Below are 21,345 nucleotides of genomic sequence, written 5' to 3'. Positions count from 1 at the left end.
CGGCTTTAAAGCCGACAGTGAAGAGTTTCCGTTTGATCCAGAGGCCGACAGACGACCACCGGGTTTTTTGAGGAGCGGGGTGGTGCGTCCGAAACATTTCTGTAAAAAAACGACGCGGGCGGCGGAGCCGAGTAGGGACCGGAGGGGCCTCCCGTCCTCAGTGGAAAGAGCACGGGCTTTGGAGTCAGGGGTCATGAGTTCAAATCCCAACTCTGCCACTTGTCAGCTGTGTGACTGTGGGCAAGTCACTTCACTTCTCTGGGCCTCAGTTACCTCATCTGTAAAATGGGGATGAAGACTGTGAGCCCCACGTGGGACGACCTGATTCCCCTGGGTCTACCCCAGCGCTTAGAACGGTGCTCTGCACATAGTAAGCGCTTAACAAATGCCAACATCGTTATTATTATTATTACTCTCCGGCCCCCGTCCTCCTGCCGCTCCCCGTCGTCTCCTGTCCCGCGGCCCCTGGCTACGGCCTCCTTCCCCCCGCCCCCGGCCTCCCGTCCTCCGACCCGTGCCCGCGGCCTCCCGGCCTCCGGTCCCCGGCTGCGGCCTCCCGCCCTCCGACCCGCGCCCACGCGGCTCGGCTGACGGCGCGAAGGGCCCGACGGCCGGAGCGTGACCGAATACTCCCGCTGCCCTGCCCTGGCCCGGCTCAGCGGGGTCCGGCTGACCGCGCGCCCGGAGGAGAGCCGGCTTCCGGTCCCAAACGTCCCCCCGGCCCGCAGGGTGTCCTCCGGCAAGTCACTCCGGGCCTCCGTTTCCTCCTCTGTAAAACCGGGGCGAGACCCCGCGCTCTCTCCCTCCCAGATGGCGACGGCGGGGGCGACGGCGACCCGACCGTCCCGGCCCCGGGCCGGAGGGCGGTTCTGGGCACAGAGCAAACGCTCCGCAGAGTCCGTCGTTATCCGTTCTCGGGCCCGGACCTGTTCCCAGAAGACTGGTCCCGACGAACGGCGCGGCGACCGGAGCCGCCGTTCCCGGGGGGCCGGGGCCGGGCCGGGCCCGGGCGCGGCGCTTGGCACGGGGAAAGCTTCCGGGGAGTCGGGCAACCGCGGCGTGAGGAGGAGCCCGGCTCGGAGCTGCCGTCGGAGGGAAGGGCCGCCGCCGAAGCGTCGCCGTTGCTCGTTTTGAACGTGGCCCGACCGTGGGAGCCGTTGATGGGGACGACGCGATCGGGGCCACACACGGAGCGTGAAGAACGCTCCCCTCGCCCCCGCCCCCGATCACCCTGAGCCCGTGAGAAGAAGCCAGGCTCCTCTCCAGACCTTGGGGCGGGGGGAGGTCCGGGGGGGGGGGGGGGGCAGGGTGCGGCCAAGCTCGTCCAAGCCCAACATCCCCACGGGCCCGAGGAGTCAAACAATAATAAAACCCAACGATGAGGACGTCCTCACCCCGCTCGCCGGTCCTCCGTTCCCTGCCGCCATCCACAGAGGCCTTCGACCAGTTTTGCGGGGGGCGGGGGGGGGTGCTTAAGCGCTCGCTATGTGGGAGGCACTGTACTGACCGCCGGGTAGATAGAAGCGAATTCATTCATTGGATAGGATTTATGGAGCGCTTACTATGTGCGGAGCACCGTGCCGAGCGCTCGGAATGGACAGTTGGGCAGCAGAGAGAGACGATCCCCGCCCGACGACGGGCTCACGGTCTAAATCGGGTCGGACGCCGTCCACGTCCCCCGTGGGGCTCACGGTCTGGATCCCCATTTTACGGAGGAGGGGACGGAGGCCCAGAGGAGTGAAGTGACTTGCCCCAGGTCACACAGCAGACAAGCGGCAGAGGCAGGGTTGGAACCCCGGTCCTCCTGGCTCCCGGGCCCAGGATCAATCCACTAGGTTGGGCTGCTTAGCCCGGGTGGGCCTCGCCATCGGTCGAGAAGCAGCGCGGCTCAGTGGAAAGAGCCCGGGCTTGGCTTCTGATCCCGGCTCCGCCGCTTGTCAGCTGGGTGACTGCGGGCAAGTCACTACCCTTCTCCGGGCCTCGGTTCCCTCATCTGGAAAATGGGGATGAAGACCGGGAGCCCCCTGAGGGACAACCCGATCACCTCGTGTCCCCCCAGCGCTTAGAACAGTGCTTTGCACATAGTAAGCGCTTAACAGATACCAACGTCATTATTATTATTATTATTATTATTATTAAGGATGCTGGGGGTGGATGGTTGTTTTTTTTTCCCTCCTCTGGGGTCCCGTGCCCCAAGGGAAAGGGAGAGACCCACCCAGAGGGGCCATGATTGATGGAACCCAAAATCACAGAATCACATCCCCCTTTCTCACGAGCCCGTAACCTTGGCGTTATCCTCGCCTCGTCTCTCTCATCCAGCCCACGCATTCGATCCGTCACCGATTCCTGTCGGTTCGACCTTCACGGCGTTGCTCAAATCCACCCTCTCCTCTCCGGCCGAACGGCCGCCGCGTTGATCCGAGCCCTCGTCCCATCCCGCCTTCGTCACCGCGTCGGCCTCCCTGCCGCCCCCACCCCCCCCCCCGCGCCTCTCCCCTCTCCGGTCCGTATCTCGCTCCGCTGCCCCGGTGACTTTTCTACCAGAAAGGTTCAGTCCGCGTTTCCCCACCGGCCGAGAACCTCCGGTGGTCGCCCGTCCGCCTCGGCGTCCGACCGACGCTCCTCTCGATCGGCGTTAAAGCCCCCGATCTCCTCGCTCCCTTCGACCCCGCTTCCTCGATCTCCCTCTGCAACCCGGGCCGCCCTCTTCGCTCCTCTGACGCCAACCTGCTCGCCGTACCTCGACCCCTCGCCCGCGTCCCGCCCCCGGCCCGGGACGCCCTCCCGCTTCATATCCGACAGGCCATCGCTCTCCCCGCCTTCCGAGCCTTATTGAAAGCCGATCTCCGAGAGCCCGGCGCTTGTTTACACATCTGGAATCGATTTATTTATTCTGTGATTTATTGGCACCGACGTCCGTATCCCCCGCTAGACCGTAAGCTCGTTGCGGGTAGAGGGAGGGGTCCGCCCGCTCCGCTTTATCGTCCTCATCCGAACGCTCGGCGAAGGGCCGGGCGCACCGCGAGCGCTCGATCAATACCGTCGGTTGACCGATGGACTGTTTCCGGGGGAGAGACGGCCGGAGAGAGGGCCCGGGGGGGGTCGGGCGGGTCCGTGGATGAGGATCCACGCCGGGTCACCGGGGAGAGGGCCGGGGATGAAGAGGGGAGAGTCGGGGGGGGGGGGGGGTCGGGGGGTCCGCGCGGGGTCGCCGGGGGAGAATGAGGATTGGCGAGGGGAGGGTCAGAAGCGTCGGATGATCCGGGGCGGAGCACGAGGGTAGATCAGGGATGGAGAGGGGAGAGTCGAGAGTGTCGGGTGGCCCACGCTGGGTCACTGGGGGAGAGTCGGGGACGGAGACGGGAGAGTCAGGGATGCCGCGCGGTCGGCGTGGGCCACGGGAGGAGAGTCGGGAGCGCCGGGCGGTCCGTCGCCGACCGCGTGGGTGGCGTCCGGCTCCCCCTCCCTCCTAGCGCCCTGGCACGGGCTGGGGCGGGGCGGATCCGGTGGCTCTCTCCCCCCGCGGCCCCGAGCCGCCGGGTTGATCGGCGACGAGGCCCGCGGGGCCCGGAGAGCCCCCGTTGGCCACCCCGGGCCCCGAGAGCGCGGCCTACCCCTTCCGGACTCCCCCCCGGGGGCCCCCGCCGTGAATCCCGGGGTCCAGGAGCCCCCGCCCCCGCTCTTTGGAGCAGCCGGCGGGGGGGGGGCCTTGCTGCCCCTGGATCCGACCCCGCGGATCCTCCTCCGTGTCTTCCTTTCCCCCCAGAAGGAGCCCAACCCGAGGCTGCGAGGCATAAACAACAATAACAATAATAATAATGATGTTGGTATGCGTTAAGCGCTTACTATGTGCCGGGCACTGTATGCCGGGTCATCGGGTCGTCCCCCGCGAGGCTCCCAGTCTTCATCCCCATTTGACGGATGAGGGAACTGAGGCCCAGAGAAGTGAAGTGTCTCGCCCACAGTCACACAGCCGACAGGTAGCGGAGCTGGGATTCGAACCCACGACCTCTGACTCCCAAGCCCGGGCTCTTTCCACCGAGCCGCGCCGCTTCCCTATGCACAGAGCATTCCGCTGAGCTCCTGGGAGCACACGATCCAACAGAGTCGATGGGCAGGTGCCCTCCCCACGAGGACCTGGGTTCTAATGCCGGCACCACCGCGTGTCTGCTGCGTGACCTCGGGCAAGTCATTTAATTTCTCTGCGCCTAAGGTAACCGAGGCACAGAGAAATGAAATGACCCGCCTTACAGTCAGCGGGAGGGTTCCTGGGCTTCCTTTTTTTTTTTTAAAAATGGTATCTGTTAAGCACTTACCGTATGTCGGGAATAATAATAATAACAATAATCATGATAGTTATTATTATGGTGTTTGTTAAACGCTTACTATGTGCCAGGCGCCGTTCTAATCGCCGCGGTAGATACAAGATAATGGGGTCGGACGGAGCTCCTGTCCCACACGGAGCCCGCGGTCTTGATCCCCATTTGACAGATGAGGGAACCGAGGCCCAGAGGAGTGCAGTGACTGGCCCGAGATCACACAGCAGACGAGCGGCAGAGCCGGGATCCGAACCCAAGACCCTCCGCCTCCTAGGCCCGGCTCGAGTCTGCGAGCCCCACACGGGACAGGAAATGTGTCCACCCCGGCGCTCGGTACGGCGTGGGGCACACAGTGAGTCCTTTAACCAACACCATCGTCGTCATCACTAGACCGTGCCGCTTCCGGTGCCGCGGAGGGCACGGCAGAGCCTCGGTTCCCTCATCTGTAAAATGGGGAATTAACCGTGAGCCTCACAAAATAACAATAATAATAATAATAATAATGTTGGTATTCGTTAAGCGCTTCCTGCGTGCGGAGCACCGTTCTGAGCGCTGGGGGAGACGCAGGGGAATCCGGTCGTCCCACGTGGGGCTCGCGGTCTTCATCCCCGTTTTACAGATGAGGTACAGAGTAGTGACAAGTGGCAGAGCCTGGATTCGAACCCATGACCTCCGACTCCAAAGCCCGGGCTCTTTCCACTGAGCCACGCTGCTTCACGGGGGACAACCCGACGACCCCGTGTCTCCCCCAGCGCTCAGCGCAGCGCTCTGCACATAGTAAGCGCTTAACGGACACCCACATCGTCATTATCATTCTCCGGGCCTCAACTGTAAGAACGGGGGTGAAAAGATGCGAGCCCCACGTGGGACGGTCCGATCGCCCCCGGCGCTCGGGACGGTGGTCGGCCCAGAGTGAGCGCGTAAGAGATACCGGAATCGTCGTGATTATTTCTGAGAATAGAGAGAGGTGACTAGAAAGTAATAGAAATAGCGATTTCTATTAATAGAGAGGACCCGCCCGGAGCGGGGCTCCCGCTCCGGCGGGGCGGCCGGCGGCGAGGGCGTCCGACGAGACCAAAATAATCCCCGGCCGACGGGCCGCCCGCTCGGACGTTTCTGTTCCCCTGGAAGACAATGGGGGGAAACGGAGTCCAGGAAGCGCGGCCGGGGCCGGGGCCGGGGGCGCGGGGTGTCCGTGGGAGCCGGAGGGAGGTGGGTATTTATACCCGCTCCGCCCCCGCCTCCGGCCTGCTCCTCCCAACCTCGACCGACCTGCCTCCCTCCCCTTCCCTTTCATTCAGTAGTATCTGCTGAGCGCTCCCTAGGCGCGGAGCGCCGCACGAACCGCTTGGAACGAACGAGTCGGCCACGGGGACGGTCCCTGCCCTTCGACGGGCTTACGGTCTAATCGCGATAACGTTGGTACCCGTTAAGCGCTCACTCCGCGCGGAGCGCCGTTCTCCGCGCTGGGGGAGACCCGGGGGAGTCAGGTTGTCCCACGTGGGGCTCACCGGCCTCATCCCCGTCCTCCAGACGAGGGAACCGAGGCGCAGAGAATAACCGTCATCGGTCGGCGGGGTATTCGGTGAGCGCCCACTCGGTGCCCGGCGCTCTTCTAAGCGCCGGGGTCGGCACGGGGTCATCGGGTCGCCCCCCCCCCCCCCCCGCGGGGGGCTGACGGTCTTCATCCTCATTTCACAGAGGAGGAAACCGAGGCACGGAGAGGTTCGGTGACTTGCTCGAGGTCGCAGACGGTTGGCAGAGCTGGGATTGGAACCCAGGTCCTCCGACTCCCCGGCCTGCGCGCTCGCCATTGGGCCGTGCTGCTTCTCCCTTCCCTCCTCTCCCCCTCCTTCCTTCTTTCCCCCGCTTCCTCCCTCCCCTCTCTCCTCTCCCAGGAATAATAACAACGATTTCGGTGCGGCGCGGCTCAGGGGAAAGAGGCCGGGCCGGTCGGGGGGGGGGGGGGGGTCGGAGGTCGTGGGTTCTAATCCCGGCTCCGCCGCTCGTCAGCCGGGGGACCTCGGGAGAGTGGCTCCGCTTCTCCGGGCCTCGGTTCCCTCATCTGGGAAATGGGGACGAAGACCGGGAGCCCCCCGTGGGACGACCTGATCACCTCGAATCCACCCCAGCGCATACATGGGACAGTGCTCGGCACCTAGTAAGCGCTCGACGGACACCCGCGTTGTTATTACGGGCCGCGGGCGGGTGGCTGTACCGAGCACTGGGGAGAGGACGGTATGACGACGCCGGCAGACACGTGCCGTGCCTACGACGGGCTTCCGGTTGGGTCGGGCGGGTCGCCCTTCTTCCCTCCCCCCGAATGCGACTCCGCATTAATAATACTACCAACGTTGGTGTCCGTTAAGCGCTTCCTAGGTGCCGAGCACCGTTCTGAGCGCCGGGGGAGATCCGGGGTCCTCGGGCGGTCCCCCGTGAGGCTCCCGGGCTTCACCCCCATCTGACGGATGAGGGAACCGAGGCCCGGAGAAGCGAGGCGACTGGCCCGCCGTCACCGTCGGGCGGGGATTCGAACCCGTGACCGCTGACTCCCGAGCCCGGGCTCTTTCCCCCGAGCCACGCTGCCCACTCGAGGCCCGCCGGCGAAGCCGCCTCCTCCTCCAGGCGGCCCTCCCCGACGGATCCGGTCTCGGTCATCGACGGTTCATTTCCGAGAGAGCGGCGCTACATGATGGACGGGGCAGACCGAGCGAGGTCGATGTCGGAGCGCCGACGGGGCCCGGCCGGGAGGGGGGGGGGGGCTCGGCCGGGAAGGCCTCCCGGGGGAGGCGGCCGTCGGGAGGGATTTGGGGTGGACGGTCCTTGCGCGGCCCCGGGGGAGCCCCACGACAGGTGAGGCCGCTCAACCCTCTAAGCTCTGGAATAAGCGCTCGGCAGACATCACCGATGGCGAAGCGGCGTGATATTCACGATCGTGACGGCGGCGTCTGTGAAGCGCCGACGAGGTGCAGGGCACCGTTCTGAGCGCCGGGGGAGATACGGGCTCGTCCACGTGAGGCTCACCGTCTTCCTCCCCGTTTGACGGACGAGGCCGCTGAGGCCCAGAGAAGCGAAGTGACTTGCCCGCGGCCGCCCCCCCCCCCCCCCGACGGACAGGTGGCGGAGCCGGGATTCGAACCCCTGACCTCGGGACTCCCCAGCCCGGGCCCCTTCCGCCGAGCGCCGCTGCTTAGCGGCTAGAGCGCGGGCCCGGGAGCTGTGAGGTCGTGGGTTCGAATCCCGGTTTCGCCTCTCGTCCACGGGGCGACCCTGGGATAGGTCACTCGACTTCTCTGGGCCTCCGTTCCCCCATCTGGAAAATGGGGATAAAGACGGTGAGCCCCACGTGGGACGCCCCGATCGCCTCGTACCCACCCCAGCGCTTAGAACGGCGCTCGGCCCGGAGTGAGCGCTCGACAAATACCGGCATTATTACGATTCTTATTATGACTTCAGTTCTGTGCCTCAGTCGCCTCATCTGTAAAATGGGGATCGAGAGGGCGAAGCCCACGTGGAACAGGGACCGTGTCTGGCCCGCTTTGCTCGTCTCCACCCCAGCGCTCGGTACGGTGCCTGGCAGATAGTAAGCGCTTAATGAATGCCTTAATGATCGACCGATCGACGGATCGACGGGGAGACCTTTCCTGGTCTCAGAGGGAAGATCTGCCTCTGAAGAGGCAGAAACCGAGGTCAAAGATATTCCCGAGTCAGGGAAGCAGCGTGGCTCCGCGGAAAGAGCCCGGGCTGGGGAGTCAGAGGCCGTGGGTTCGAATCCCGGCTCCTGTCGGCCGGGTGACCGCGGGCCGGTGGCTTCCCTTCTCCGGGCCTCGGTTCCCTCATCCGTCAGATGGGGATGAAGACCGTGAGCCCCACGTGGGACGACCCGGTGACCTCGTATCCCTCCCGGCGCTTGGCGCTCGGCACAGAGGGAGCGCTTAACGGATGCCATCGTCGTGACGATCGTTATAATTATTGCCGAGGGGGCGGCTCCGGGGGCGTCTGGGATCTCGGCTCGGGGCGGGCGGGGGGGGGGGGGGGAGCGACGTCGCCTTGGAACCCGGGGGGCGTCGTACGGCCCCCGCTCCGGGCCTCACGCCTCTCTAAAGTCCGGCTTTCCTCCCAGATCGATCTGGAGCCCGAGGGAAGACTGTTCGTCATCATCGACCTCTCCGACTCGTCCGGCGAAGGTAAGCGCCCTGCCGTTCCCCGGGAGCCCGGCCCGCCCCGCCGCCGCCGCCGCCGCCTCGGTGCTCGCTTGGGGCCGGGCGCCCCGCCGAGGGCCGGGCCCCGACGGCACCCGCCCTAAGAGGGACGGTCGGCTCCTCAGCCCCCCGTTGCGGGGGAGGAAACCGAGGCTCAGAGAAGCCGAGTGACTTTCCGAGGTCACGCGGGAGGCCGAGTTGGGACCGGAAGCCCGTTGGGTCGGTTTTGGTCGTGGTGTCTCTTAAGCCCTCCCCGTGGGCCAAGCCCTAAGCGCCGGGGTGGAGACGGGCTAATCGAATTAGCGCTTGGGAGTCAGAGGCGACGAGCGCGAATCCCGGCTCCGCCACTCGTCAGCCGGGTGACCGTGGGCGAGTCGCTTCGCTTCTCCGGGCCTCAGTTCCCTCATCTGTCACGTGGGGATTAACTGCGAGCCTCCCGTGGGACGGCCTGATGACCCCGTTATCTCCCCAGCGCTCGGAACAGGGCTCGGCACGGAGGAAGCGCTTAACAGATAGCAACGTCGTCATCATTATCATTATCACCACCAAGTCGGACGCGGCCCGCGGCCCCGTGGGCCGAGCCCTGTTCTAAGCGCCGGGGTAGACACAGGGTAATGAGGTTGTCCCACGTGGGCGTCCCGGTCTTCGTCCCCATTTTACCGCTGAGGGGACTGCTGAGGCCCAGAAAAGTGAAGTGATCCGCCCAAGGTCACCCACAGCAGACAGACAGGCGGCGGCGTGGGGATCGGAACCCAGGTCCTGCTGACTCCCAGGCCCGGGCTGTAGCCACCGGGCCAGCCTGCCTCTCGGCCACCCCGACGCCGCGGCTCGAAAGCGTTTGGCTACGGGAAGCGGCGTGGCTCAGTGGGGAGAGCCCGGGCTTGGGAGTCCGAGGTCAGGGGTTCGGATCCCGGCCCCGCCCCCCGTCGGCTGCGTGACCCCGCGGGCCAGTCGCTTCACTTCTCCGGGCCTCGGCGGCCTCATCCGCCAAATGGGGATGAAGACTTGGAGCCCCGCGTGGGACGGCCCGATGACCCCGTATCTCCCCCGGCGCTCAGCCCGGTGCTCTGCCCGTAGTAGGCGCTTAACGGATACCACCGTTACTAACAGGACCTGCCCCCAGACACGCGCCCACACCCAAAATGGGAAATTTCTTTTTCTCTTTGCCGAAGGCGGTCTCCCAACAGACTTTTCCCTGCAGTTAATAAAGTGGGAATGTGCCGTCCTCCTCCTCCTCCTCCTGGGGTGGGTCGTTGGAAGGAACAAGGGGCCGAAGATTAAGGCCGTCTCCATCTCGTTCCGCCCCGGCTTCCCCGCTCCCAGCCTCTCGGCCCGGGCCCTGGCCCGCTGCCCCGGCTGCGCTGTGGAAAAGATAATATCGTTAATTGAATAAATCCAGCCATTCGGCCCGTTCTTTCTAAAAGAGGTCAGGGGTTCGAATCCCGGCTCCGCCCCCTGTCAGCTTGGGTGACCGCGGACAAGTCGCTTCACCTCCCTGCGCCTCGGTGACCTCCTCCGGCGCATGGGGACGAAGAGCGGGAGCCTCACGGGGGACAACCTGACCCCGTATCTCCCCCGGCGCTCAGAACAGTGCTCTGCACAGAGTAAGCGCCTAACAGATACCGACGTTGGCGCGGGGGCAAGAGCCCGGGCTGGGGAGCCGGGGGTCCTGGGTTCGAATCCCGGCTCTGCCGCTTGTCGGCCGCGGAGAGAGCGCGGGCTCCGGAGTCAGGGCTCCTGAGTTCGAATCCCGGCTCTGCCACTCGTCGGCTGTGGGACCGTGGGCGAGTCGCTTCGCTTCTCTGGGCCTCAGTGGCCTCATCTGTCAAATGGGGATGAAGACCGTGAGCCCCACCCGGGGCCACCCGATTCCCCCGTGTCTCCCCCAGCGCTCAGAACGGTGCTCGGCACGTAGTGAGCGCTTAACAGATACCAACGTTATTACTTCGCTTCTCTGGGCCTCAGCTGCCTCATCTGTCAAATGGGGACGAAGACCGGGAGCCCCACGTGGGACGACCCGATGACCCCGTATCTCCCCCAGCGCTCAGAACGGTGCCCGGCGCAGAGTGGGCGCTTAACAGATACCGACATTATTATTGTCAACTGGGTGACCTTGGACAAAAGTCGCCTCACTTCTCCGGGCCTCAGTGGTCTCATCTGTAAAACGGGGGCGAAGACTGAGCCCCACGGGGGGCAACCCGATGACCGGGCATCCCCCCCAGCGCTTAGAACGGTGCCCGGCGCATAGTAAGCGCTTAACAGATACCAACACTGGCTCAGTGGCATAGAGCCCGGGCTTGGGAGTCAGGGGTCGTGAGTTCTAATCCCGGCTCCGCCGCTTCTCAGCTGGGTGACGCTGGGCAAGGCACTTCACTTCTCTGGGCCTCAGTGACCTCATCTGGAAAATGGGGATGAAGACCGGGAGCCTCACGCGGGGCTAACCCGATGACCCTGTGTCTCCCCCAGCGCTTAGCACAGTGCTCTGCACGGAGTGAGCGCTTAGCAAATACCAACATTGGCTCGGTGGCAAGAGCCCGGGCCGGGGAGCCAGAGGTCCTGGGTTCGACGCCCGGCTCTGCCACTTGTCAACTGTGTGACCTTGGACCAGTCACTTCGCTTCTCCGGGCCTCAGTGGTCTCATCTGTCGAATGGGGATGAAGACCGTGAGCCTCACGGGGGACGGCCCCATGACCCTGTGTCTCCCCCGGCGCTTAGCACGGTGCTCTGCACGTAGTGAGCGCTTAACAAATACCAACATTATTATTAGTAGTACTATAGAGGGCCTGCTCGCCCCGCGGGCTTCTGGGAGTTGTTTTTTTCCCGGCATCCCACGGGGCAAAGGGGGCCCGCCCAGGCTCCCCTCCCCCCCCCTCCCTTCCCTCCGGAAGAGCTTCTGCCCCGTTTCCGGTTTGGGCCGCCCCACTTCCGGTGGGTGGCGCTGGGGAAGGCCCCAGGTCGAAGGGGTCGATGGGTCGATGGGTCGATCGATCGATCAGTTTTGTCCTGCCGAGCGATTAGTTGCGCCCAAGGGCCCCGCCCCCGCCCGGCTCGGCCCGGCGGGGGCTGGAGCGCCCTCTGGCGGCCGGCGCGGGGACATGCGCGGCCCGGCCCGCCCTGCCCTCTTTCCCTTTCTTATACTACCAATAATAACGATGATAATGTTGGGATCTGTTAAGCGCTTACTCTGGGCAGAGCACCGTTCTAAGCGCTGGGGGAGACACAGGGTCATCGGGTTGGCCCCACGTGAGGCTCACGGTCTTCATCCCCATTTTAACATTCATTCATTCATTCATTCACACATTCATGTGTGACCGTGGGCGAGTCACTTCGCTTCTCTGGGCCTCAGTTCCCTCATCTGTAAAATGGGGATGAAGACTGTGAGCCCCACGTGGGACGACCTGATTCCCCTATGTCCACCCCAGCGCTTAGAACGGTGCTCGGCACATAGTAAGCGCTTAACGAATACCGACATTATTATTCGATAGTATTTTGGGAGCGCTTATTCTCAGCGCTTGGAATAATAACAATAACAATAACGTTGGTATCTGTTGAGCGCTCACTCTGTGCAGAGCGCCGTTCTAAGCGCTGGGGGAGATCCAGGGTCGTCGGGCGGTCCCCCGTGAGGCTCCCGGTCTTCGTCCCCATTTTCCAGATGAGGTCACTGAGGCCCGGAGGAGCGAAGTGACTCGCCCACGGTCCCACAGCTGACAAGCGGCAGAGCCGGGATTCGAACCCGTGACCTCGGACTCCCAAGCCCGGGCTCTTGCCACCGAGCCCCGCCTGCTTCACCTGCTTGGGTAGATACAGGGTAATCAGGTGGTCCCACGCGAGGCTCGCAATTAATCCCCGTTTTACGGGCGAGGGAACTGAGGCCCAGAGAAGTGAAGTGACTCGCCCGAGGTCCCACAGCAGACAGGTGGCGGAGGCGGGATTAGAACCCACGACCTCCGACTCCCTTAGCCCGGGCTCTTGCCACTAGGCCACGCTGCTTCTCCGTTTTTTATAGTCACTCGTCCCTTCAGTCGCATCTATTGAGCGCCCACCGCGCGCCGGGGCTTGGGAGTCAGTACTTTGTTCCGCGCACAGTAAGCGCTCGATAAATATGATTGAATGAATAACAGTAATGATAATCACTGACTGCACTTGGCAAGCGCCTCATGGGTCAGGCACTGTTCTAAGCGCCGAGGTGGAGACAAGCAAATCAGGTCGGACGCAGGCCCGGTCCTACGTGGGACGCGCGGTCTGAATCCCCGTTGCGCAGATGAGGGAACCGAGGCCCAGAGAAGTGAAGAAGTGACCTGTCCGAGGTCACACAGCAGACAAGAGGCAGAGCCGGGATTAGAACCCAGGTCCCTCCGACTCCCGGGCCTGGCCTCTAGCCGCTGGGCCTCGAAGCGGGGCTGGCCTCGATCTCGGAAGAGAGACGCAGCGAGCAAGAGGTGACGGGACGCCTCGGCTCTTTCCATTCAGCAGTGTTTATCGAGCGCTTACTGTGTGCGGAGCGCTGTTTTCTGTCCTCTTTTCTGTCCTTTGCCTCCACTTGATGATGATGATGATGGTGATGATGGTGATGATGATGTTGGTATTCGTTAAGCGCTTACTCTGTGCCGAGCACCGTTCTAAGCGCCGGGGGAGATGCGAGATCGTCGGGTGGTCCCCCGTGAGGCTCCCCGGCTTCATCCCCATTTGCCGGATGAGGGAACCGAGGCCCAGAGAGGCGAAGTGACTCGCCCGCGGTCGCGCGGCTGACGAGGGGCAGAGCCGGGATGACGATCAGGGTATTTGTCAAGCGCTTCCGACGGGCCAGGCGCCGTCCTAGTCCGAACCTATCGTTGTCGGGCTGCCGTCCCTGACCCGGAGGGACGGAGATCCGTCTCCCCCGGCGCTTAGAACGGTGCTCTGCACAGAGTGAGCGCTTAACGCATACCAACGTGATCATTATTACCTTCTCTGGGCCTCGGTGACCTCATCTGTCCAATGGGGATGAAGACCGTGAGGGTCCCGTGGGACACCCTGATGACCCCGGATCTCCCCGGGCGCTTAGAACGGTGCTCGGCACAGAGTGGGCGCTTAACAAATACCGACACGATCATCACCCCGGCGGAAGGGCCGCGCCGGCCTCTCCCACGCCGGGGGGAGTCGAGGAGCGAGGTCGGGCGCGCGCCGCCCCGGGGCTCCCGTGGGACAGGCCCGACCGGGAAAGGGAGGACCCGACGGGAGGAGGAGGAGGAGGCCGCGGGTGCTCATCTCAAACCGCAGCGGAGTGCAGACGCGATGGGATCTGCATCCTCCCGTCCCCCGGCGCGAGCGGTCCGGCTGCCAGGGAGGCGCCCCGGGCACCGCGGAGCACGTGCACGCGGGGTTGGGCCCGCTCCCCCTTCCTGTTCGGAAGACGCGGCGTCTCCGGCCCGGCCCCGGCGGGTCGCGCACGCCCAGGCTCCTCTGGCAGCCGCTGTTCATTCATTCAGTGGCGTCTATTGAGCGCTTACTACGTGCAGAGCACCGGACTCAAGCGCTTGGGATGGACGGCATCGACCCTGCCGCTCCCAACCCGCCGGACTGGACAGGCCGGGCACGTCCCGTCTTCCCTCCTTACCGGCCCTCGCCCTCGGGGCCTGCCCCGTCCCGGCCCCGGTCTTCCGGGACGGGCCCGGCGCGGCGCGGCGGAAGGAGCCCGGGCTCGGGGGTCGGAGGTCACGGGTCCGGCTCCCGGCTCTACCGCTCGTCAGCCGGGTGACTGTGGGCGAGTCACTTCGCCTCTCCGGGCCTCGGCGACCTCACCCGTCCGATGGGGACGAAGACCGGGAGCCTCACGGGGGACGACCCGACGACCCCGCGTCTCCCCCGGCGCTTAGGACGGCGCCCCGCACCTAGCGAGCGCTTAACAGACGCCAACGTAATCGACTGGACCGGGAGCCCGGCAGTGGGCGGGGACGGTCTCTATCTGTTGCCGAGCTGTCCGTCCCGAGCGCTCGGTCCAGCGCTCTGCACAGAGTAAGCGCTCGATAAATACTTCTGAATGAATGAGCGAACGACTAGTACAGCGCTCGGGAACTCGGTGGAGCGCCCCGCCTGGGCTCCCAGAGAGATCGGGAGAAGCAGCGTGGCTCGGTGGAAAGAGCCCGGGCTCGGGTGGTCGTGGGTCCGAATCCCGGCCCCGCCCCTCGTCAGCCGGGTGACTTGGGGCGAGTCGCTTCACCTCCCCGAGCCTCGGCGACCTCACCCGTCCGATGGGGACGAAGGCCGGGAGCCTCACGGGGGACGACCCGACGACCCCGCGTCTCCCCCGGCGCTTAGGGCGGTGCTCGGCGCACGGCGGGCGCTCGACGGGTACCGGTGTCATCGCCGTTACCTTCCGAGCGCCTCGTCCAGTGCCCCGCACGCAGCGAGGCGCTCGGTAGATACGAGCGGACGAAGGGGTCGCCCGCTCCCGCCCGGGACCCCGGGGCGGCGGGGCCGACGGGGAGCCGGGGGGGGCGGGGGGGGGGACCTCGGGGCCGCGCCGGCCCGGGAGGGGAGCCGGGGGCGAAGCCGGGTCCCGACGGGCTCTCTCCGTCTCTGCCTCGGTCTCCGTCCCCGGGCCTCCCTCGGCGTCGGCGTGTCCCCCCGCGGTCCCCGCCGCGGCCCCCTCAGCCGCCCCGAAGGACAATGAAGAGCGGGTGTTCCGGGAGCGGCTGCGGCCCAGGAAGCGTCAGGGCGCCGTCCGCCGCCGGGTCCACCAGGTCAACGGCCACAAGTTCATGGCCACCTACCTGCGCCAGCCCACCTACTGCTCCCACTGCCGCGATTTCATCTGGTAAGCCGGCCCGCCCCGTCGGGGTCGGGTCCCCCCCGAGCCCGCGATCCCCGAGGCCCCCCGACGGACGGACGGACGGACGGACGGACGGACGGACGGACGGACGGACGGACGGTCCCATCCCGGGGGAGAGAGGCCCAGCTCCCACCCGCCTCTCGCCGCGGCGGCGGCGGCCGCCCCCCGCCGCCGCCCGCCGCGCCCCCGCGCGCGGCCGGCGCGGCCCCCGGCCTCCGGGCGCCTGATGCCCGTGCCCTCTCCGCGCTCTCGTTCCAGGGGCGTCATCGGAAAGCAGGGCTACCAGTGCCAAGGTGAGCCGGGCCGGGGGCGCGGCGGGGCCGGGCGGGGGCGGGCCGGGAGACGGCGGGGCCGGCGGGGACGGGGGGGCGTCGCCCCTCCCCTCTCCGGGAGCCCCGGCCCGACCCGGCCTCCCCTCCCGCCGTCCCCAGTGTGCACCTGCGTGGTCCACAAGAGGTGCCACGAGCTCATCATCACCAAGTGCGCCGGCCTGAAGAAGCAGGAGACGCACGACGAGGTGAAGGTCGGGACCGCGCGCGGTCGGGGGGGAGGGCCGGCCGGACCCCCGGGCCCCCGCCCGCCCTGCGCGCCCCGTCTCCCCGGCCCCGCGCCCCGTCCCCCGGCGGCCCCACGCAGCAGCGGCCCCCTGTGCCCGGCAGGTGGGCTCCCAGCGGTTCAGCGTCAACCTGCCGCACAAGTTCAGCATCCACAGCTACAAGGTGCCCACCTTCTGCGACCACTGCGGCTCGCTCCTCTGGGGGCTCCTGAGGCAGGGGCTGCAGTGCAAAGGTGAGACGCCGGGCCCCTCCTCTCCTCCCCGGGCCCCGTCCGCTCACGCCCCGTGCCGGACCCCGAGCCGGACGCCCTCCACGAGCGGCCGCCGGGCCGAAGCGGGGGGGGCCGGGCCGGGGGTGCGGATCCCGGCCCCGCCGCTCAGCCCGCTTCGCCTCTCCGGGCCTCGGCTCCCCCGTCCCGTAGAACGGCACTCGATGATGTCGGTACGAAGCGCTCACCGTGCGCCGCGCGCCGTTCTAGGCGCCGGGGTAGACGCGGGGGGCGGGGGGGGGGGGGGGGGGCGGGCCGTCCCACGCGGGGCTCGCCGTCTTCGGCCCCGTTCGGCAGACGAGGCGACCGGGGCGCCGCCGAGTGGAGCCACTCGGCCGCCGAGCGGCCGGGATTCGAACCCGTGACCGCCGACCCCAAAGCCCGGGCCCTGCCCACCGAGCCGCGGATCTAAGGGTCCGAGCCCCTCGCGGGACGCCCGGCTCACCTCGGATCTCCCCCGGCGCTCGGAACGGCGCTCGGCACGCGGTAGACGCGTAACGGATGCCGTCGTCGCGGGGGAGCGGCGGGGCCTAGCGGCGGGGGCGCGGCCCCGGAGCCGGGCCGCCGGTTCGAATCCCGGCTCCGCCGCCCGCCCGCCCGCCGCGTGACGTGACCTCGGGCGGGTCACTTGGCTTCGCGGTTCCCTCGTCGGGAAAACGGGGTCGGAGCCGGTGAGCCCCACCCACGCGGGACGACCTCATGACCCGGTGTCTCCCCCGGCGCTCGGAACGGCGCTCGGCACGTAGCGAGCGCTTAACGGATACCCCCGCCTTTATTATCACTGGGCGCCTTCTGTGAGCAGGGCACAGTAGCGGTCACGGGGATGAAGACCGGGAGCCTCACGTGGGACGACCCGATGACCCCGTAATAATAACGAGAAGGTTGGTATCCGTTGAGCGCTCGCTACGTGCCGAGCACCGTTCTGAGCGCCCGGAAGGGACAAATAATAATAACGTCGGTATCCGTCGAGCGCTTGCCACGTGCCGAGCGCCGTTCTAAGCGCCGGGGGAGATCCGGGGTCATCGGGCGGTCCCACGGGAGGCTCCCGGTCTTCATCCCCGTCTGACGGAGGAGGGGACCGAGGCCCGGAGAAGTGAAGTGACCGGCCCGCGGTCACCCGGCCGGCAGGCGGCGGAGCCGGGATCCCCCGCGCGGCGCTTAGAACGGCGCTCCGCACATAGTTAAGCGCTAAACGGATACCAACATCATCATTGCCTCGCGCCGGGGGCCGACCGCGTGCGGGAACCCGGACGACGCCCTTTCCCCCGAGCGGGGCCCGTCCGTTGGGGCATCTGTCCGTTGCCCATCTGTCCGTTCCGAGCGCTCAGTCCGGCGCCCTGCACCTAGCGGGCGCTCGACGAATACCCTCGAACGAATGAACCTCCGTCCCCACGGCCGCCCCCGCCCGAGGCCCGCTGGCGGACCGACGTTCCGGGGGGGGGGGCCGGGGGGAGTCGGGGCGTCCGGTAGGGAACCGTGGGAGGGGGGCGTCCGGGACCGGGCCTCCGGCCGACCCTTCGAACAGCGTCCCCGCCGTGCGCCTCCGCCCCGCGTCTCCCCAACCGCGCGCCTCCCCCCCGTCTCCCCGTCTCTCCGGCGCCCGTCCCCCCCGGCCCGGCCCGGCGCAGTGTGCAAGATGAACGTTCACCGCCGCTGTGAGACCAACGTGGCCCCCAACTGCGGGGTGGACGCCCGGGGCATCGCCAAAGTCCTGGCCGACCTGGGCGTCACGCCGGACAAGATCACCAACAGCGGCCAGCGGAGGAAAAAGGTAACCGCCCGCCGGCCGAGCGGGGCGGGGGGCCGAGGCCGGGGCGGGGGGGGCTCGGGGGGGCCGGCGGGGACGGCCCCGCTGAGGCGCCCCGCCGTCCCCCGCCCGCAGCTGATCGCGGGAGCGGAGTCGCCGCGGGCCGGGGCCGGGAACCCGCTCCCCGAAGACGACCGCTCCAAGTCGGCGCCCACGTCTCCCTGCGACCAGGGTGAGGGGGCCGGGGGGGACGGGAGAGACGCCCCCCGCCCTCCCCGACGGACGCGCGGGACCCCCCCCCCCCCCCGCGCCCGCCGCCGATGCCCGCGGTCGTCCCTCCGTCGGTTCGACGGGCCCTTGCCGCGTGCGGAGGACTGTACCGAGCGCCGGGGAGAGTCCAGCGCGACACCGATGAGAACGTCGGTGTCCGTTAAGCGCCCGCGCCGGGCCGCCGGGGGAGAGACGGGGTCGTCGGGTCGGCCCACGTGGGGCTCGCGGTCTCCACCCCCGTTTGACGGGCGAGGAGACCGAGGCGCGGAGAGGCGGAGCGGCCCGCCCACGGTCACCCAGCCGGCGGGCGGCGGAGCCGGGGTCCGGACTCACGACCTCCGACTCCCGAGCCCGGGCCGCTTCTCGAGACGGGCCACGTTCCCCGCCCACAGCGAGCCCGCGGCCCCCCGGGGCCCAGCGCTCCCGACGCCGCCCGGCACGTCGTGAGCGCGGCCCGGCTCAGCGGCAAGGGCCCGGGCTCGCGGGTCGGAGGTCCCGGGCTCGAATCCCGGCCCCGCCGCCCGCCGGCTGGGTGACCGTGGGCCGGTCACGTCCCTTCTCCGGGCCCCGGTGCCCTCCTCCGTCAGACGGGGATGAAGACCGGGAGCCTCCCGGGGGGGGGGGGGGGGGGCGACCCGACGGCCCCGTCTCCCCCCCCACCCCCGGCGCTCAGGACGGCGCTCCGCGCAGAGGAAGCGCTTAACGGGGACCGACGTTATCGGAGATGAATCCATCGGTCACCCGTCGGGTAGAACGGGTCACGCGTCCCACGCCGCGCGGGCGTGAGCGGGTGGGCCGGGGGCGGCGGGGCCGCGGCCGACCCCGTCCTCTCCCCCCCCCCCCGCCCCCGGCCAGAAACGACGGAACTGGAGAACAACATCAGGAAAGCGCTGTCCTTCGACAACCGCGGCGAGGAGCAGCAGCGGGCGGCGGGGGCGGCGGGGGACGGCCCCCCGGGAGAGAACGGGGACGGCGGCGGCCGCCGGCAGGCGCGGGCCAAGCGCGTGGGCCTGGAGGAGTTCAACTTCATCAAGGTCCTGGGCAAGGGCAGCTTCGGCAAGGTGGGTGCCCGGGGTGGGCCGGGGGCCCGTCCGCCCCGACCCCGACCCCGACCCCGACCCCTTCCCCGCCGCCCGCCCCCCTCCCTCCGGCCGGGTTCCCGGCCCCGCTCGGCCGCCGGCTCCTGGAGCCGAGGGACGGTCGCTCTCTGTCGCCCGCCGGGTTGGCCGTTCCAAGCGCCCGGCACCCGGCGAGCGCTCGCCGAGTACGATCGAGTGAATGATAATGATAATCGTGATGTCGGTATCTGTTAAGCGCTCACCGGGTGCCGAGCGCCGGTCCGAGCGCCGGGGGAGATACGGGGGTCATCAGATCGTCCCACGTGGGGCTCCCGGTCTTCATCCCCATTCGACGGATGAGGGAACCGAGGCCCGGAGAAGTGAAGCGACTCGCCCACGGTCACCCGGCTGACCGGGGGGGGGGGGCGGAGCCGGGATTCGAACCCGTGACCGCGGACTCCCGAGCCCGGGCTCTTTCCACGGAGCCACGCTGCTTCTGCAGTGAATGGGGGGGAGAGGGAGGGCGGTGACGCATCTGCGACAGCCGTTTCCTCCCGACGTGGGAATACCTCACGAGGAGGCTCTGAGGACGTAGCACAGTGCTCTGCAACCTGGTGAGCGCTCGCTAAGCGCTGTCGAGCGGATGAATGGGGGGAGAGGGAGGGCGATAATATATCTGTGACGATAACGACGTCGGTATTTGTTCGGCGCTTACTGCGTGCGGGGCACCGTCCTGAGCGACGGGGGAGATCCGGGGCCATCGGGTGGTCCCGCGGGGGGGCTCGCGGTCGATCCCCATTTGACAGAGGAGGAAACCGAGGCACGGAGAAGCGACCCGCCCCCCCCCCCCCGGTCACACGGCTGACGAGTGGCAGAGCCGGGAGTCGAACCCGTGACCTCGGACTCCCGAGCCCGGGCTCTTTCCATTTCCTCCCAACCCGGGAATACCTCACGAGGCGGGGCGGCCTCTGAGGATCCAGCGCGTGGCGAGCGCTCAATAAATTTCATTCCGGAGTATTTGCCGAGCGCTCACTACGTGCAGAGCACCGGACCGAGCGCTTGGAATGGACAGACGGGTAACAGATAGAGACGGTCCCCGCGCTTTGACGGGCTCACGGTGAACGAACGTGGGGGCGTCTCTGTAGGTCTGGGGAGCGGGGGGGGGGGGGGCGTCCTTGTGCGTCTAGGGGGCGTCTCCCTGGGGCGGGGGGTGTCCCCTGTAGGGATGGGGGCGCCTCCTTGGGTCATGGGGTCCCCGAGGGCCTTGGGGGCGTCCTCGGGGGCCCGAGGAGTAGCTCGGGCGTCTCTGAGGAGAAGCAGCGGGGCTCGGTGGAGAGAGCCCGGGCTTGGGAGTCCGAGGCCACGGGTTCGAATCCCGACTCGGCCCCCTCGTCGGCTGGGTGACCGTGGGCAGGTTCACTTCTCTGCGCCTCGGTTCCCTCGTCTGTCAAATGGGGATCGACCGCGAGCCTCACGTGGGACCACCCCGTGACCCCGGATCTCCCCCCGGCGCTCGGAACGGGGCTCGGCACAGGGTAAGCGCTTGACGGATACTAGTGTGAGTATCATTCTAATGGCCAGAGCTCGGAGGTCCGAGGAGGTGGGTTCTAGTCCCGGCCCCCCCCCCCCCCCCCCGTCTCCTGCGTGACCTCGGGCAAGCCGCTCGGCTTCTCTGGGCCTCAGTGGCCTCATCTGTCAAACGGGGATGAAGACGGTGAGCCCCACGGGGGACAACCTCATCACCCTGTAGCCACCCCAGCGCTTGGCACGTAGTAAGCGCTTAACAGATACCGTTCGTTCGTTCAGTACTCTTTATTGAGCGCTTACTATGTGCAGAGCACCGGACCGAGCGCTCGGAATGTGCAGTTCGGCAACAGATAGAGAAACGCCAACGTTATTATTATTAGTATTAGTATTTGGCGGGGGGGGGGGTGACTCAGGGGGTCTGGAGTATCTCCCCCAGCGCTCGGAACGGTGCGCGGCGCATAGCGGGCGCTTAGCAGATGCCAACGCGTGGCTCGGCGGGAAGAGCCCGGGCTGGGGAGTCGGAGGTCGGGGGTTCGAATCCCGCCTCCGCCACTTAGCTGTGTGACTGTGGGCGGGTCCCTTTACT

The 21,345-nt window shown here is 67.3% G+C and overlaps 1 protein-coding gene across 2 annotated transcripts in view; it reads left to right on the top strand.

Moving 5' to 3' along the window:
- Positions 1-21,345, top strand: part of PRKCE (protein kinase C epsilon) — a 117,311-nt gene that overhangs the window by 53,131 nt on the left and 42,835 nt on the right. The window contains exons 2-9 of one of the 2 annotated variants that reach the window (XM_029071901.2): positions 8,443-8,506; positions 15,155-15,317; positions 15,591-15,625; positions 15,764-15,849; positions 15,992-16,121; positions 17,786-17,928; positions 18,040-18,136; positions 19,030-19,235. In XM_029071901.2, the coding sequence (XP_028927734.1) occupies positions 8,443-8,506; positions 15,155-15,317; positions 15,591-15,625; positions 15,764-15,849; positions 15,992-16,121; positions 17,786-17,928; positions 18,040-18,136; positions 19,030-19,235 (924 nt within the window). Of the gene's footprint in view, positions 1-8,442; positions 8,507-15,154; positions 15,318-15,590; positions 15,626-15,763; positions 15,856-15,991; positions 16,122-17,785; positions 17,929-18,039; positions 18,137-19,029; positions 19,236-21,345 lie in introns of both variants that reach the window. The other variant, XM_029071900.2, reaches the window with a different exon arrangement.

This window comes from Ornithorhynchus anatinus, chromosome 9 (assembly GCF_004115215.2).
Source record: "Ornithorhynchus anatinus isolate Pmale09 chromosome 9, mOrnAna1.pri.v4, whole genome shotgun sequence".
Lineage (NCBI taxonomy): Eukaryota > Metazoa > Chordata > Mammalia > Monotremata > Ornithorhynchidae > Ornithorhynchus > Ornithorhynchus anatinus.
This window is presented reverse-complemented; position numbering and strand designations above follow the sequence as displayed.